The following is a 17,473-nucleotide window of genomic DNA, read 5'->3' on the forward strand; positions in this document are numbered from 1 at the left end:
CTAAGGCTCAGTCGTCAGAGAAGCCTCCATTTATGTCTTTTAACATTAATCAAAAAGTAACTTGGCCAATTAGAGAACATACATTGTCTGCTGAAGCTCTTGTTTATAGAACATGGTCAAGCAGTTTATAAGTTTTGTTTTGTTTTAACCTGGAGGTTCAATGTTAGCATGATCCGAAATAGCTAATTATTTCTACTTTAAGGTAGTGGACCAGACACTGTGGCAGGAAAGCAGCTCTTGCCGCATGTTTGCAGACGGTGTGTGCCATCCTGACGCACTGCAGCTGTGCTGCTCCCCTTAGAAACGTATGGGGATTGTATTTACTGCAGGGACAAAGAGGGCAGTTAAGGGCAGGGCAGAGAATGCTTTGTTCAAGAGGACAGGTGTTTAGATAGGAGGTCCAATATATCCACAAAATCTTGGGTTCAGTTTCAACATCCACTTGTGATGGCAGGTGAGGATGCAACTGTACGTAGAGCCTGGGATGGTGGGTGAGGATGCAGCTGTACTTGGAGCACAGGATGGCGGGGGGCGGGAGGGGAGCATGCAGATGTACGTAGGAAGCAGAAAAAAAAATGGCTGTTGTTGCCTGCTTCTCATTCTCTTGTTTCTTTTAATTCAGTTTGCGATCCCAGACCATGGGGTGGTACTGTCCACACCAGGGTGTGTCCTTCTTCCTCAGTTATAACTCTCAGAAAAGCCTTTCAGAGACAAACCCAACAGGAGTCTCCTAGATACTTCTAAATCCTCGGTTGATAAGCACAAGTTCACCCTTGCCAATTTGATGCCCAAACATGTCAGCTTTAAATGGTAATATTGCCCTCCTGGCCCCCGTAGGCTTATAGCCATTTTGTAACATGCATTCATTTCAACTTGAAGAGTCCCCATATTTGTTCTATCTATTCATTTGTTGATTTATTCATTTATTTATTTATTTGCTGTATGTGAGTGTTTTGCCTGCTTGTATGCGTGTATACCATATGCATGTATGTTGCCTACAGAGGAGAGAAGAGACATCACATCTCCTGGAACTGGAGTTATAGGAGACTGTGAGCATCATATGGGTGCTGTGAATCAAACCTGGGTCACTGAAAAGAGCAGCAAGTGCTCTTAACCTTTGAGCCATTTCTCTATTCTCCAAGTCTTAACAGTCTTAATATTGTTCAAAAGTATGAACTCTCTTCTGACTCAAGGCAATCTTAAAGAAAAAAAAAATGTTACATATTTCCAATACAGTGACATAGAGTAAATGTTTCTATTCTAAAAGGGAAGAACAGAATATCAAGAGAAAACTGGACCAAAGCAAGACCCAAACCCAAGACAAGAAACACCAAACTCTATAGCTCCCTGTCCAGCATCTGAGACATTTAAGGCCATCATCTGAGCTCTGATAGCTCTGGGCACCTCTGCCCCACCTGTAGCACATAAAACTGCTCTGTTAGACCAATTCTAGAATATGTTTGCAGCTGTTGGGCCTCCTGTGGCCCTGGTGTTTCTGGTATGCTGTTGCATACCAGAATTGCTACTGTATTTAGTGACCTCTGAGGGTTTCCTCATTAAAGTTCAACTCAACCACACATTGTCTGTCCTCAGCACAAGCCTCCATGATCCCATAAGTCTTGCATTTTGTATGCTTACAAAACTAACACCACATGGAAAATCTCGTCAAGTTCTGCCATTTTGAGATGCAGTCTGGCTTCCTACCATAGCTGAAATGGTCTCTGTATGCCTCTGTGCATGAACCTGGGACTCCCCTAGGCAGGTTTGTTTATTTGTTTGTTTTGTTTTTGTAATTAATCCCTTCAACCACATTCTTATTTTAGGCTGTTTGAAATCAATTTTATTTTTAAGGGTTGGATCCTCTGATGGGTGAGGTGTTTCCTTCAGGACATATATCTTGTTTTCTCAGTGCAGAACATCTAGGTTTCTGTTTAATGGCTGCTTTCTTCTCACCTGCCTTATTTCCAACTTTAAACTTACCTATGCTCCTTTCTCAGCCAAACTGCAATTTTTTTTTTCTTATTTCTGTTCTTTCACTTAGGATCTGACTAAGGATAGTGAGCAGTAACCGTGCCATAGCACGGTCTCACACTGTTTTGAAATTTTGCCTATGAACAGGCTTAGCCTATTAACTTCAAATTTAGCCTCACTCAGATTAACTGGACATAGGCAGAAAGCAGCCAGATTCTTTGTCAGAATAGAACACAGCGGTATCTAGCCTGCTCTACCAGTAGAGACGTGCTCCCCCCCCCCCGAACCCACCTGAACTGGGCCTCCCCTGCTGTCTGTGTTTCTCTTAGCATGCTGGTTTTCTGAACTAACACTGGAATGGCCCATCAAGCTCTGCTTCCTCTGTAGGACTTCTCTAGCCCAGGGCTCCAAACTCTTCCACCCCCTTCATACAAACCTGTTGGAGAGGCCTACGAACCACATGAGCAGGGCTGTCATGGCAACAGTCTCACATCTGACACCAGTTTTCTGCAGTAGTTACTTTTCTCATCTCTGTAAAAAAGAAAGAAAGAAAAGAAAAAAGAAAAAGCAACTTTATAAAGGAAGGTTTATTTGGATTTATAGTTGAGAGCACAGGTGGGGAGTCACCGCTGCAGAATGAGGCAGCTGGTTGAACTGACTCACTCAGGGATCAAACAGTAGTGAATACTTACATTTGATTTCTTTTTTTAATTTAGTTTGTGACCCATCTCATGGATGGATGGTACCCTGATGTCAAGGGTGCACCTTCCTTCCTCCATTAAGCCTCCATGGAGATACTCAGACAAACCCAGACATGCATCCCAAGATGATTCCAAATTCAGTCATATTGAAAATAAGGGATAACCATTAAAGATAGTAAGACACAGACATCATCTGCCCATATTTAATATCAACATTGTGCCTTAACTCCTGTATTAAGTGGTCACTTTATCATAATAGTGTTTGCAGCAGGATGGCGTGGGGATGGATTTCTGAATGCATGCCCCTTACAGAACAGGTCCCTCTTACAGAGAAGTGATTGGAAGTCAAAAATAAATAGCTTGTGTGTGATAAAATGCTAGCATAACATGGAAATTACAGTAGCGGTACAAAACACTTTAATGTAGCTTTGCATAATAAAATGTTCCTCTTTGGTTTTTCACCTTGTCTTGTTTTGTTTGAACACTGTTCAATTTCAATTTGCAAAAAGAGATTGCCCCTCAGTCCTGTTTGGTTGATGTACGTTTAAAGCTGTGACTCCTGCACTCTTGAAGTTATATGACGTCTTCCCATTACTCTCTTCTACATAAAAACTGAGGTAGAAACTTAAAGGCCTTTCATACTTACATAGCATGTATATTTAAAAATATGGACCCATTTTCCTACATTCTTAAGTCTGTTTGTGGTCTTGTTGATAACCCAAGCCATTACCATTAATATTGGTTCTGTCATCTGACATGTCTAATAATGGAGATTGGGATGGGATGGATGTGCCTCTCTTTGGTACAGCAACATTTTTATGTTAGTCATATCTGTGCTGCCTCAGTTTACTGTTCAGAACTCTAGTTTTTCTTTCCAAAGACTCCTTTTACATTTATTTATTTATTATGTGTGTGCACACTTACATATACACCTACAACACCAACAACTAGATATCTACATGTAGAAAATGAAATAAGGTCCTTCTCTCTCAAGTCGATCAAAGATTTCAGTGTTAGGCCGGAGACAGAAACTGAAAGAATAACAAGTGCCTTTAAAAATAACAAAATAATAAACTAAAAATAAAGAATGCTGTATTTACTATCACTGAAACACACATTTAAAAGGATTACTCTTAGCACAAATTATCTGAGAGTATGTTGGAATTAAGAAGAGTCTCCTTCCTGATAGACTGGGAACAGAAGAAAGGGGAGGAAGACCTCCCCTATCAGTGGACTGGGGGAAGGGTGTGGGTAGGGCAGAGGGAGGGAAGATGGGTTTGGGAGGGGAGAGGGAGGGAGCTACAGGTGGATACAAAGTGAATAAACTGTAATTAGTAACAGAAAAGAAAATTTTAAAAAATATAAAACAATACCCCATGACCATAAAAAAAAGAATCTCCTTTTATAGCTAGAATTTTTTTTTTTTGTATGACCTTGGAAATCTCATCTACTTCATCTGCAAGCCACCCTCAGTGTCTTTTCTCATATTTCACATTTCAAATCACTGTCCTCAGCTGTTTTGGTTCTCCATTTTTCACCGCCTATCTGAAAATTCTAAAATACTTGGGCATCTTAAGAGTGCAAACTAAAGTGAAGAATTTCCACATACACACTAAGGCTTTATGAGCCACGCAAGAGTGTTTCTTCAGTTATAATTGTCAGCCAGTTCAGTTCAAAGGAGAGAGGTATTAGAGAGGGCATTAGCCTTCCATGCCCTGCTGGTCTCCTCAGAGCTGATCTGTCACACATCAGACTATAGGAGCTATATGACCTGCACATGGGCCGTCCAGCCTAGCTGGCCTTTGGAACCTACTCCCTATTCCACTGTGTGGGGGCTCGTTGACTCTACTTAGTGTAATAGAAACTCAAGGTAAGACCAGCCCCCATCAGGAGAAAGCAGAGTCATGTAGCACAGATGCCTCCCTGAAAGGGCAGTAACAGGTGACCCCTGGGTGCCCTCAATCCCTGCCATGCCAAAGATCCTCCCCCTATCTGCAAGTCTGTACTTTGAGAAGGCCAGCAAACACAAAAGTGAACCATAAAATAAATAGTGGGGATTGTACGGGGTCATTTGAGGGACAGAATCCATGGGAGTCCATCTGAAATGCGGGCTCTGGGAGGTTGTCTGCCCAGCAGTGTCTGCATAGTGGCCTGAGAGTATGTGCCAAGGGACTCTCTCGGGGCTGGTGACCAGTGTTGGGGCCACTCTCTTGGATGTTGGATAGTAAGGATGCCTTTGTTTTGAATGAAATTGTGTCATATAAGTAAATGTATAAGTCATTTCTGTTCTTAATCTGTTGCCTTTGTAGTGTTTACTGAAAAAGTGCTGAAGAGACTTTTCCCTAATGATTCAAGAGGCCAAGAAAAGGAGACGCTTCAAACTCCTCAGGCTTTGGAGACACCATCCAAGACTGTGACCCCTGAAGCAGTACAGAACAGGCAGGCTCATAGTCTGACAGGTAAGGATGGATTACAGGTATCAGTGTTTCTCTGTACTTAACTCTGGACAGTGTTTCCCCTTAGCCTGGGGCTTCTTTGGATGAACATACTTCTCAAGTCTTGACAGCAGAGTTTGGCAGGCCAGGCCTCATGCTCTACACATACAGTGGGAACCAGCTGACCCAATAGAGGGGATCTGGTGTGAGTACATCCCAGTCACACACTGAGGCCACAATGTTGTTTGTGTTGGGTTCGTTTGCATGTTGTGTTCTGGTGAGGAGACTGGCCATAGATAGGTGTGGGCAAAGCTACAATGAGAATAGTAGCTTCTGGCACTGCCACCTTATCCACAGTCATTACGCTGACTCCTGACATACTTTGGTACTAATTTGGCTTTTGTTGACTCAGGGAGGGAAGCTGATGCTTCTTGCACATTGCACTTTGGCCAATATCTATCCTGGAGAAGTTGGGCAACAGTAAAACCTACAATGAGAGCCCCAATAATTCCAGTTCCCAAGCAGTATAGCCGTGTCAACCATGGAGACTATTCCTCAAAAGATGTGCTCAGACCACATGATAAACAGGCAGCAGGAAGACTTTTTATGTGGGTCTTAAGTCCAATTAGAGAGCTATTGGTTACCACTAAGGTGTGTGTGCCATTATTGCATTCTTAGGGGCATAGTGTAATAGTAGTTGCTGTGGTTCATATGTGCCATAGGACTATTGGTTGCTTCCCTCCCTTGGAAGCTTGCATCAGTCCTTCTGGTACCATGAAAGGTAGTCTTCATGGAGAACGTTTTTGGGTCCTCTGGGTCCTATGTCCAAAGTCTTCAGCAATTGGGCTTTAACCCACCAACTCAGAGAGGCAATCAAGGGCAGCAGCAATAGCTATCATGTTTTGGGAGTCTGTTGGGCAGCCCTGATCAACAGCTCAGAAGTGGGTGTCTCATGCCTTGTGCTGGAGGATTTTGATAGATTGTCCATACCTAGCTATTCCCCTCTATTCCTCCCACCCTGTGGTTCCCTTTACCTTTCTGGTTTCTATACTTACATGAAGACTTCGAATTAGGAACCACAGATACATGCGAACATGTGGCATTTGTCTTTCTGGGTCTAGGTTACCTCACTCAATATAATCTTTTCTGGTTCCAGCCATTTAACTGCAAATTTCATGATTTCACTTTTCTTTACAGTATTTCATTGTATATATGTACCACATTTTCATTATCCATTTATTTGTTGAAGAACATTTAAGTTGTTTCATTTCCTAGCTATTGTAAATTGAGTAGCAGTGAGCATGGTTGAGCAGGTGTCTGTGGAGTAAGGATGTCAAGTCCTCTGGGCGTATTCCAAGGAGTGGTATAGCCGGATAAGATGGTGAATTTATTTTTAGCTTTCTGGGGGCTTTCCATGCTGACTTCCAGAGTATCTACACCAGTATCCAATCCCACCAATAGTGAATGCAGGTTCCCTTTTCCCTGTAGCTGTTCTTTTGTTGAGCTTTGCCATTCTGACTGGGGTAAGATGAAATCTTAAAATTATTTTGATTTGCGTTTCACTAATTGTTAGGGATGATGAACATTTTTAAAGGTATTTCTTAGACATTTTTTATTTTTTCTATTGAAGAACTCTGTTCAGATACAAAGCCCATTTGTTACCTGGGTCATTTGTTTCTTTGACTCTATTTTTTGAGTTCTTCATTCATTCTGGATATTAACCCTCTGTCAGATATAGAGCTGACAAAGGTTACTATTCTGTGAGCCTCTTCATTTAATTTTTTCTTTAACTGTTCAGAAGCACTTTAGTGCTATAAAGTCCTGCTTGTCAGTTGGTGGCTTTAATTCATGGGCAAATGGTGTCTGTTCTTATTCACAAAATTCTTTTTATAACCACATCCTGCAATGTACTAAGTTTTCTTCTAGCAGTTTCAATGCTTCAGGTTTCACATTAGATCTTTGATCCAGTTGGAGTTAGTTTTTGTACAGTATGATAGATAATTTCCATCTTCCACGTGTGGGCTTCCAGTTTTCCCAGTGCCGTTAATTGAAAATGCTGTCTTCTCCAGTATGTGTTTTGGTTGTCTTTGTCAATGTTAAATGACTGTAGCTATACATATTCATGGATACAACTAACACAGTGTTGTCACTTGTGTTCTCGGTGGTACTTTGTGTGTTAGTAATTATAGTTTCTTTTTTTTTTTTTCTACAGTTTCTTGGCTACAGTCATTTCTCTGTTCAGCACAAAATACTGCCTCCTTTGTTTTCTTTAGGTTTGGTGTGTGGGACGTAATTTTTAAAGACTATTTGTATGGGGGAAAGTTCTCCTTTCTCCCTCCTTATCCTTGGTTATCTTATAGCTGGTTGGTTGTCTGGTCTTTTGAATGCATTGCTCATGCCCAGACCATCAGTCACGTTTCATTTGTCTACCAAACAGCAGGTGCCACTATCCACATACGTCAGCCTGAGCTCATGTCATAGGAAACTCCGATCTGGAAGTTAGTTTCCCACTTAGTGGTAGACTTGTTGGAGTATCTCAGGCTGTAACTCTTAGGAGGAACATAACTGGTTTTTTTTAATGTTTAGGACAATTTAGAAAGATTCAGAAGGAGAGAACTGGGAAACCACACAGGCAGAGACTGAGCAGGACATGATCTGACATCCTATTCTATAACTGCCCATTAAAATCTCTAAGTGTGGGAGAGGTGATGATGGGCATCTGACTGACAAGCTACGAAGTGGGATGGCTTTTGTCGCCAGGGACAGGGAAGATGATGAGAAAGTGTTGCTGAAGGTGGTTTGCAGCTTGTAGGCAGGCTTTCGACTGTCACAGGTTCTGTAATTGGGAGACTGAGCCAAGTTTCCTTCATTCTCTGAGCTGTGGGAGGAAAAAAAATTGCATCAGGCTATTCTTATTTGAGCTTCAGGTTATAAATCTGAGCACTCAACACTTGAAACTGGTTTGCTGTGTATATTCATAGGATGGAATGCTCTTCATGTATTAAAGTCAGGCTATTAAGTATGTGAGTAGATATTGCTTGATGTGAGAGAAATGTGTTCCAAATGTGAGCAATTCAAATTTTAAATATTCAGGTGAGTTTTAAAAGTGTCTGTTTCATTGATGGAACTGTAGAAAATGTTTACTCTTTTCCTTGACTAATACCCATACTTGCTGTACAACATTGTGAATTTTCATTGTTATTCTTGTCTTTTTAAGTACAGTAGCCTGATCCTTAGCCACTGGGGAAATATAAGAGAGGTTAATGTGGGGGAAGAGAGATGTGTTATTTCATGGTTTATCATATGCAAAAGTACATTTAATTATACACGTGTGTAACATTGATATGAAAGCAAAATGGGGGCTTTCGGAGAGAAGAAGAGCACCAGTAGGTTGAGGGTGTATGGGGAAGACAGTAGGAATGAATTAATATCAGGGTAGTTAGGGAGGTATGGGAGGACATTAGGGCGAATTAATATCAGGGTATATAGGAGGGTTGGAGAAGACAGTAGGAGTGAATTAATGGCAAATACAATGATCTATATTATGTAAGTGTATATGCTGACTGGAATTGTTTTAAGGTTTTTAAAATATGTGAATGAGGAAAAAAAAAACAAACTGGTTTTGTAATTGTCTTGAATAATCCCTGATAATCCTTTGTGCCATTAACATGAATGGGAAGTGGAGAAATTAAATGTGGTATGTTCATTTAGAGGAATGTTATGATAAGCTTTTTAAATCATTGAATCCTTTTGAGACTCACGTTAAGGACTACTCCAGTGGAAAAGTAACCACAGGATATGTGTAAGAGTTTCATTTCTGTAGAGACACATGAGTGAAAACATACCACTTTAAGTTTAGGAGTTCTCCTGGAACTGAATGGAGTGATAATCACGGGAGCTCTAACACGTCACAGCGAGTCGTCCGGGAGTATTGTCCTCCTCCTGCTGCTACGTTGGATCAGGTCACCTCGCTCTGTAGATCAGTGCACACACTCAGTTCTGCATCTACAGAAGTTCAGGTCTGTGTGTGAAAGTCTTGACGATACTGATCCTTGGTGCTGCGGCGGGTATAGAGGTGCTGTCCTTGGTGCTGACTCCAGCCTGGGGGGCTGCTAGGTCCGAGGGTGCTGTCCGTGGTCCTGGCCTCTCTCTGCAGTTCTCTCCTTGCTGCTAAGCCACTGTGTGCACATGATCCAGTTCTCTAACAGCCTGTTCAAACTGAGACTCAGACTACATGGATAGTTATGACAAGTCCTTTCCTAACCTATCTGTGATGGTAGTGCTTAAAATCATGTTGGGCCCAACAAATGCTTTTGCCTGCCCAAAATAATGCTGTAGGACCTGGATCTATAAATTCTGAACTGTTTGGTAGAACTGTAGAGATCCAGGACTCAGAGAGTCTGAAATCCATCACTGTATTACAGAAACAGCACTAGGAATTACCATTCAGGCAACAATTTCTCGTATAAACATATTGTGTGATGATTATAGATTGTAGAATAGCAAAACAGACAGATTTTGCCAAGTTTAAAGTCACACTCTGCTGGGGGACATGATGAAACCTGCAAATAAGTAATGGAAAATATTTTTAATGCAATAAAACTGTGCCCAGAGTATGGTTAGCTACTAATGTTTCCATAGTTTCTGCAAAGAGGAAATTGAAGAGATAGCATAATGCAGGAGGCAGCCACAGAGGTACATTTGAAATGTAACATGTGCTGAGGTCCATGAGCAGATTCTACAGTGGTGGGACATTGTGAGGACCATTTCCAACTGAAAAGCCGCTGTGCAGACGTTATGGTTCTGAAGAACATGGTGTATAACATAAAAAGGGAGAGAAGTGTAAACATACAAGATGAAAGTATAGGCGAGACAAATCACTGAGGTCAGGTGAGACCCTTGCCAGTGAGGCGGCACACTTGGCCTTTGTTTGGGACAGTTAATTACCAACAGAGGCCTTTGTCTACATTCGGGCATCTAAGGTGGAACTTTATTTGGTTTAAATTTAAAATTGTGTTTCCTTTTTCCTTGGCTGCCTGGGGTGGCACTGAGGTGATGGGCACTCGCATGGAGTGTGTCATTTGTATCAGAGCAGCATGTTCTCCTGGACCTCTATATAGAGCACCGTGGGGCTGATAATGGATTGTGATTTTTTTTCTCTCTCATTTTTTTGAGAAACTTGCATAGCTGATGAAAAAACTGACTAAATTCCAGTATGATACAGATTTTTAAAGTGGATATGAAAATATGGAAGTGCTCAAGACAACATGGGAGAATTCTTTCCCTATAAAGTTATATATATGGCCTAGGGTCATAAAATTTTTTTCTTATATTTCATAAGAGTCAAAAGTATACATGCCAGAATTGCAATGTGGGAAGTCAGAAAACAAATGATAAACTAGAAAAACAATGCCAGCTGCCAGCATCTAGCCTATTGTAATGGAGTTGTTGACCCATGTCCTTTGTAAGGAGTGCAAGCCTAGCTGTCCCAACTAAAGGCAGACAGAGGATGTGGTCAACTCCAAGTACACCATGTGGACCCAGAAGTTCTACCTCTAACCAGTCTCCTTATAAACCAACTCCTGTGTACGAAGATTGGAACACTCCAAGTTATTATTTATGGCATTGCTCAGAGTAAGGAGAGATTAGAAGTCTGAAATTTCACCATTGGGGCGCTAGTTCAATCTGTTTTTACATTTATCCATTTATTTTCTGTGGGCAAAGGGTGTGTGTGCTTGTACTATAGTGTACTTGTAAAGGTTAGAAGACAATTTCCAGAAGTCTGTGTTCTGGGATTGAACTCAAGTTTTCAGGTTTGGCAAACACTTTTACCTGCTAAGCCTTCTCACCAGCGCTGGGATATGGAGAGGGGTTGATTAAATGATTTGTGGAACATTTGTTCCCTGGGAGGTTATGCTTTCTTCAGAAGGAATGCAAGGCCCTAGGTGCTCCTCTAGAATAAAAACCAAGATGTGTTATCATGTAGAAAGGCAGGAGAGAATAAGTTTGCCATAGAACGCACTACAGAGAATAAGACAGGGGTAGTGTGTCTTTCTGTTTGCATATTCACCAATAACCTTGAAGAAATCCACAGCTTATAGCAAGACTATTGCTTCCCAAGAAAGGAGCCAAGAGGCTAGAGCAGAGCAGGAGTGAAGCTTATCAGGCTTCTGTGTAGCCCCCTGAACTGTGCCATTGTAATACTTGTGGTTTAACTGTAGAATAACATCTTGTAGAAGGGAACAAGTGAGGATATTTTCACACCTACCGTACTTGGGCATTTTTCCAATCACATACCTATCAAGAATACCCTGTGTGTCTCAGCAAAAACAAAATTCAGCCTAGATCATGAGCAGGTATTATTAGGAAGGGTAGCAGTGAATCTAGAAATTGGCTTAAGAAGTTGTAGTGATGTATAATAATGTATTGACTATAATAAAGAGATTTTTTTTTTATGTTTCACAGGCATGTAAGTCCCTGTAGCTGCAATAGCAAATCTCATAGGGAAAAAGGAAAAGGCCAGTAACTTTGGGTGGAGCAGGCCATAGCCAGGGGCAGATTGAAGGGTAGAGTATCTTGTAGAATTTTAGTTATAGTTACTGCGGCTGATAAATGCCTGTGGAACTTCTTGATTTATTTTCATTATGAAGCAAAAGCAGAGGTCACTACAGAGAGAGAAGGGCAACAGTGTTTTCAGCAGCACCAAAGACAGCATGATGCCTGGGCCTGCATGATGCCTGGACGTGGGCTCAGTCTGTGTCCAGGTGCCTTTTGAGCATTTCTGATTAAGCATTAGCTGCTGTTGCTCCAAGGAGGTGAGGGCTCTCTAGTTACCAGTACTGTGGTTTTCCAGATGCCAGAAGAGAGGAGATTCAAAGCAGTCATGTTCTGTGGGCGGACACAAAAGAGAAGGTCTACTAAGCCACAGCTGGGAAGAAAAGGAAAAGTGGGTGGGATGGTGAAGGGGCAGGAGCAGTGGGTGTTGAGGGTCGGTCTGGTGCTGTGTATGCTAATTACTGGCCCCCACAGTCTGCTTGCCGCCCAGATGAGTACATTTTCACATATACCTGTCCTTCTCATGAAAACCTGACCTAAGAAATTATTCCTGATTGACCAATAAAAAGCCTATACCTGGGCAGGGCCACAGATCGATGTGGCGAAGGTTCACGAGCTTTGGAAACAGAGGATCACGGGAAAAGGAGAGAGGTAAGGTACCAGAGGAGGAAGAAAGCAGCGAACCTGATGGGTTAGCATGGAGAGGAGCACAGGGCCGGATCAGTGTGGATAGAGGAAAGTGGCCCAGAAGAGAAAATAAGTATTTATGACATTGTGGATGGGAGGTAGCCCAGACAGAAATTATTAGAGCAGATGGCGTGGGATGGGGGATGGGGGGGGGGTAAAGGTAGCTTAGGAGGTAATATCGGCCATGCCCCTGGTGAAATAAGGCAATTCTAAAATCCATCAGGTGCCTTTTATTGATTGTTATAGTGGGTTAGATAATACAGCTGTAATAATTATAGAAGCTAATAATAAACATTATCAGACTCTACTTTTAAATTAACCACAACAAGTGGGTGTGGCTTTAAGTGAGGATGACGGATTAAATTAGCCTTCCCGGCAGTATCCCACAAATGAACAGAGCTGCTCAGAGCATACTCCTTTGCCTGGGGAGGGATTCCCAGACCTCCTGTGTTTATTGCTAGAGACATGGAGCTGATGGCTTCCATTAATGAAGACAGACTGCACCTGCCTTCTTGTGTCTTCCCTCCTCTCCTGGGGAGATCGACAGTCCAGGCAGCTGTCCTGGTAGATACAACACATCTGCACTTCGGGTAGAGGGTGGACTGCAGAAGCAAATGGCTCCCAGCCCTACCATAAAGTAGAACTCACCTCGTCCTTGCCTACGTCTGCACAAAAGGTCTGACACCTGCCTCTTGAAAGAGCAAATGTCATCACACCAAACTGTATTCTAAACAAAAGAATATAGAAACTTAGGTCTGAACATTATAGGTGATCTGGTTACCTTTACTTACAGGTGAGCAAACTGGGGCCCAGGGTCATGGTTTCCCACCTTTCCTGGATATCCCAGCTGTGGCTGTGATGTCATTTGAAGCTTAAAAGCCTGTCTGTAGAGTCAGCATGTGGTTTCCAACCAGAGGAAGACTGTCTCCTTGGCACATTCCACTTCCAAAATCTGTTCTTGGATGTGTTGTTATTTTTCATTGTGAAGTTACTCATGCTTCACTCCCAGGTTACTTCCTAGATCCATTTCAGTGATCAAGTGAACAATGGTATTTCCAAGTTCTGTTTAACTTTCTTATTAAGAAAGAGTTAGTGGTTAAAAGCTTCCAAAAATACTCTGTGAAAAATGATCAAATGTTGATGTTACACGATAGGATTAGTATACATAGAAGCATATCTCCATCTGCCCTGGATTCTAGCAGGGAATGGCGTAGTAATTAATCAACTGTGTGAATCAAATTAACAGAAGAACCAAAATTCTGGCAACATTCTGAATACTTAGCCTCCAGAGAGTAAAATACATTGATGGCAGAGGAATTTGAAAAGGTTTCATGGGTTTTGCATTTAAATATCATAAAAGACATCTTCGAGCCAGGCATGGTGGTGCACTCCTGTAATTCCAGCACTCTGGGAGGCAGAGGCAGGTGGATCTCTGTGAGTTCGAGACCAGCCTGGTCTACAGAGTGAGTCCAGGACAGCCAGAGCTATGCAGAGAAACCCTGTCTTGAAACAAAACAGAACAAAAATAAGAGCACATCTTCACTGTGTTATTTTTTTTTTCAGTCTTGATCATTGTTGGTTTAAAATAAAATGTTAGTTGTTTAAAATCAAATGCTAGTTATCCTGTGGAAGACTAATGGGAAAATCTGCTTGTGTTTGCCATGTTCATGAGAATCTAACATAGTATAAACAAGAATCCAAAAATGAAGAAGATTGACAGGAACTATTGAAGGAGAAGAGAGCCTTCATCTGGTTTATATATATATAAAACCCAGCACAAGGTCAGCTTCTCAGATCAGCAGTTCCATTTCTAATTCCACAGCAGGGGTGGAACTGTGTAGAACGCAGGTTCATTTGATGGCGCTGTTTTGGGACACTGTGGACGCTTTGAGAAGCTGGGCTAGATGGAGGAAGGAGCTCTCTGGAACACAGGCCTTGAAGCATGTAGCCTGGTTTCTTTTTCTGTCCTGTTTGTTCTTGTTGCTCCTGGAAATGTGCACAAGTAGCCTCACTTTCCTGCTCTCACAGCCATGGGCAATGCCTGTGCCTCTCCAGCCATTATGGACTAAAGCTTTTATCTGTGAGCCAAAGTCAATATTTCTTTGCTTCAGATACTTGTCAGGCACTTGATTACGGAAGCGAAGAAAGTGACTAATGTAGATGGCCGTAGCCACCATTCATAACAGTGACCACTCCAAGCTGCCTCCCACATGCAGAGTTTAGGAGAGTAATTAAAAGATAAATTACAGTTTGTCCATATATAATATACCATATAATATTTTGTAATATTAAAAGAGTATGCTGGTGAAAGTCCTATACACTGTGATACATTATTTTCTGATATTATACTTAATTTAAATCCTCATATAATACATAGAATCCATGTAAATTTTGTGTTGAATGATGTTAGAAGAATATTATGTATATAATATGTGTTTCTGTGTCTATGTATGTGCATGATACTCTAAGTCACAAAACTTAGAGTATCTGTGTACACATGTTGGTCTGAGAGGATGTCCATGTCTGTGTTTATAAATGGTTGTGTCTATAGATTTGTGGGCATGTGTTATAAGTGTGAGGAGAATGTATCCACATTCTCTGTACATGGTACACACGTGGAGACAGAATTCAGGAGGAACTGGGTACAAAAATATTGGAAGATTTTCGTTACATTATGATAATAAAGTATATTATATGCACTGTTTATATTGTTTCATAGTCATGAGTTAGTTATATTTTATGTCATCTTACAAAAACTCATGAGTTTACATTCTGACAAACTTGATGTGAATTTAAGAAAGTGTAGATGGTTCACTTGTCATGACGACTGGTCATATAGCTCTTGCTTTCCTAACAAAATACTTGGCTTTTTAAATTCAATGTTTATGACAGTGACTTGGTTTTATTGAGTTACTTGATTTCTTGTCGTCACTGAATTTTATTGGAGAAACAACACTAATGTGATCAGGGCAAATAACTGTCTGCTTTCACTATGTAATATTTACTAGAGCATGCTTGGCCCCTCTTTACAGATGGTGACATTAAGATTCAGGCTGAGCGCCGGGTCTACACGGTGAGTTTGCCTCCTCAAGGGTATATCCCTTGTTTGCCAGAACCGACCAGCTGTGCCAGTTCCGAAAATGCTTCCAGTGGTGGTGACACAGAAGGTAAAAAGTATGGGCAGGAGGAAAATTGAGTATTGTTTCCATCATTATTTTCTAATATAACATCATTTTTCAGTCTGGTAAATTAGCTTCTAAACTTAAATTTTGATGGGTATGTGTAAGAATAATATTGCATAATCAATTATATAGTGGGCTATATTCACAGCCAGTAAAAATTATTATAAACTTGAAATAACAGAAGAGAACTTAGACAGGGAAAGTTAGAGCTTGGATAGGATTATGAGCATTTGTTAATGAATGAATGATCTGGAATCAAATGCATCACAATGCTGATATTTGTCTTAGTTTAGTAGGACTTTTGCCATGTTTTCTAAGCTTTTCAATTTTTCTAAAAATTACAAAATCAAAGAATGAACATATTTTGTATCTCTTTTGAGAAAAAATTAGTCTATTACAATTGTGTTTATTGTTGAATGTTTTATTGAAAGACGGTATTCCAATACTTACACAGAGCATTATTGAGGTAGAAGTGTTAGTGCTTCCAAATGTTATGCTTTTATCTTAAAATTGAAATGGTTGGTTTTTTTTTTCCCTTTGAATATTTAATTTAAGACTGTTTAAAGAGGAACTTATAATCTTTAAATAAAGATCCTCTGCCCCAGGATGATTCTTTTCAAGTATAGATTAAGAAAGTCTGTACTCTAAATCTTAGTTAATATGAGTATCAAGAAATTGTGTTTTAGTTTTTCTAACACATTGATCTTTCTGGTTTCCTAATTAAAAAATCAGAAACAATAAAACCAGAGTTGGAATAACTTAGAAATCATATAGTCACTGTTTCAAGTCTGTTGACACTTTTGAAATACTAATTGTCAGATAAGTATTTACTTAGGTGCTTATGGAAAGTGATTACTTTGGTGAATATGTCATTGTGAACATGTGTGTTGAGTTCATTTGTGTGCTGTGATGTGCAGTTGGTTCTCATTTATGCATCCCTGTATTCAGTTCATTCACTTACATGCCTCCATGTAGTTCTTTTGTCCTATGTAGTTGACCCAGGTGCTGTTGTTTGCAGTTGACTCTTCTGGGATTTTATACCCGTTTGACACTCACTCACACACATGGCATGGACTTGGCCTCATTCTCCTGCTGTTGTGTAGATGGCTCTCACGTGCCATCATATACATTTAGCCCTCATTCACATATCATTGCATACAGTTAGCTCTCTCCCTCCGTGCACTTAACCCTCCCGTGTCCCTGTATAAAGTTTGCTGTCATTTCTGTGAGGTTGAGTACAGTTAACTCTCACTCGGGTTTTTATAGGCATTTGGTTCTCGAGTGCTGCTGTTACGTAATCAGTGTTCTTTCCTGTACTGCTGTCTGTAGTTGCTGTTGCACAGTTATTTACTCTCAGCCTGCTGTGTTCAGTTGGCTCCACTGCCGGTGCTCCTGTGGGCAGCCTAGTCAAGAAGTGCTAATTAAGAAAGCCTCACTTTGCTACGAACACGCAATTCATCCTTCCTGAGCTAATGGTTGGGGCTGTGCTAGGGTGAAATTCTTTTAGGAATTTGAAACATGTTGGTGCCAAGTTGGCAAATATGTCTTTTTACAAAGGTTTTTCTGTGTGATTGAGTGTCCCTGGGCCCTTAAGTAGTTACCCTCTTCCTGTGGCCTACAGCTATTGCCACCTCCTGCAGACAGGCTTCTGAGAACTGTTGTAGCCTAGAGAAAACAGAATCAAATTGAGTCCTGAAATCTAGGCATTAGAATTCATTCCACTGAAATTGCAATGAAATTAGCATCAATGGTATTATTCCTGAAGCTTTTAATAGTTATTACAAGTTACATTTTTAGTTGGTTGTTAGTCCAAGTGTTTCCACAATTCATTTTCTTCTCTGCTTTATAGCTCCTGTGAAGTAAATATGTCACCTTTGCTGTAGATGAAAAGTGTTTTCTTCTTCTTCTTCTTCTTCTTCTTCTTCTTCTTCTTCTTCTTCTT

The 17,473-nt window shown here is 40.8% G+C and overlaps 1 protein-coding gene across 1 annotated transcript in view; it reads left to right on the forward strand.

Annotated features, from left to right (window-relative positions):
* Erich1 (glutamate rich 1) overlaps window positions 1-17,473 on the forward strand; it is a 60,083-nt gene that overhangs the window by 6,925 nt on the left and 35,685 nt on the right. The window contains exons 2-3 of the mRNA XM_055608392.1: window positions 4,982-5,131; window positions 15,382-15,516. Coding sequence (XP_055464367.1) covers window positions 4,982-5,131; window positions 15,382-15,516 — 285 coding nt within the window. The remainder of the gene's footprint in view (window positions 1-4,981; window positions 5,132-15,381; window positions 15,517-17,473) is intronic.

Source organism: Psammomys obesus, unplaced genomic scaffold (assembly GCF_907164565.1).
Source record: "Psammomys obesus unplaced genomic scaffold, mPsaObe1.curated_primary_1811, whole genome shotgun sequence".
Classification (NCBI taxonomy): domain Eukaryota; kingdom Metazoa; phylum Chordata; class Mammalia; order Rodentia; family Muridae; genus Psammomys; species Psammomys obesus.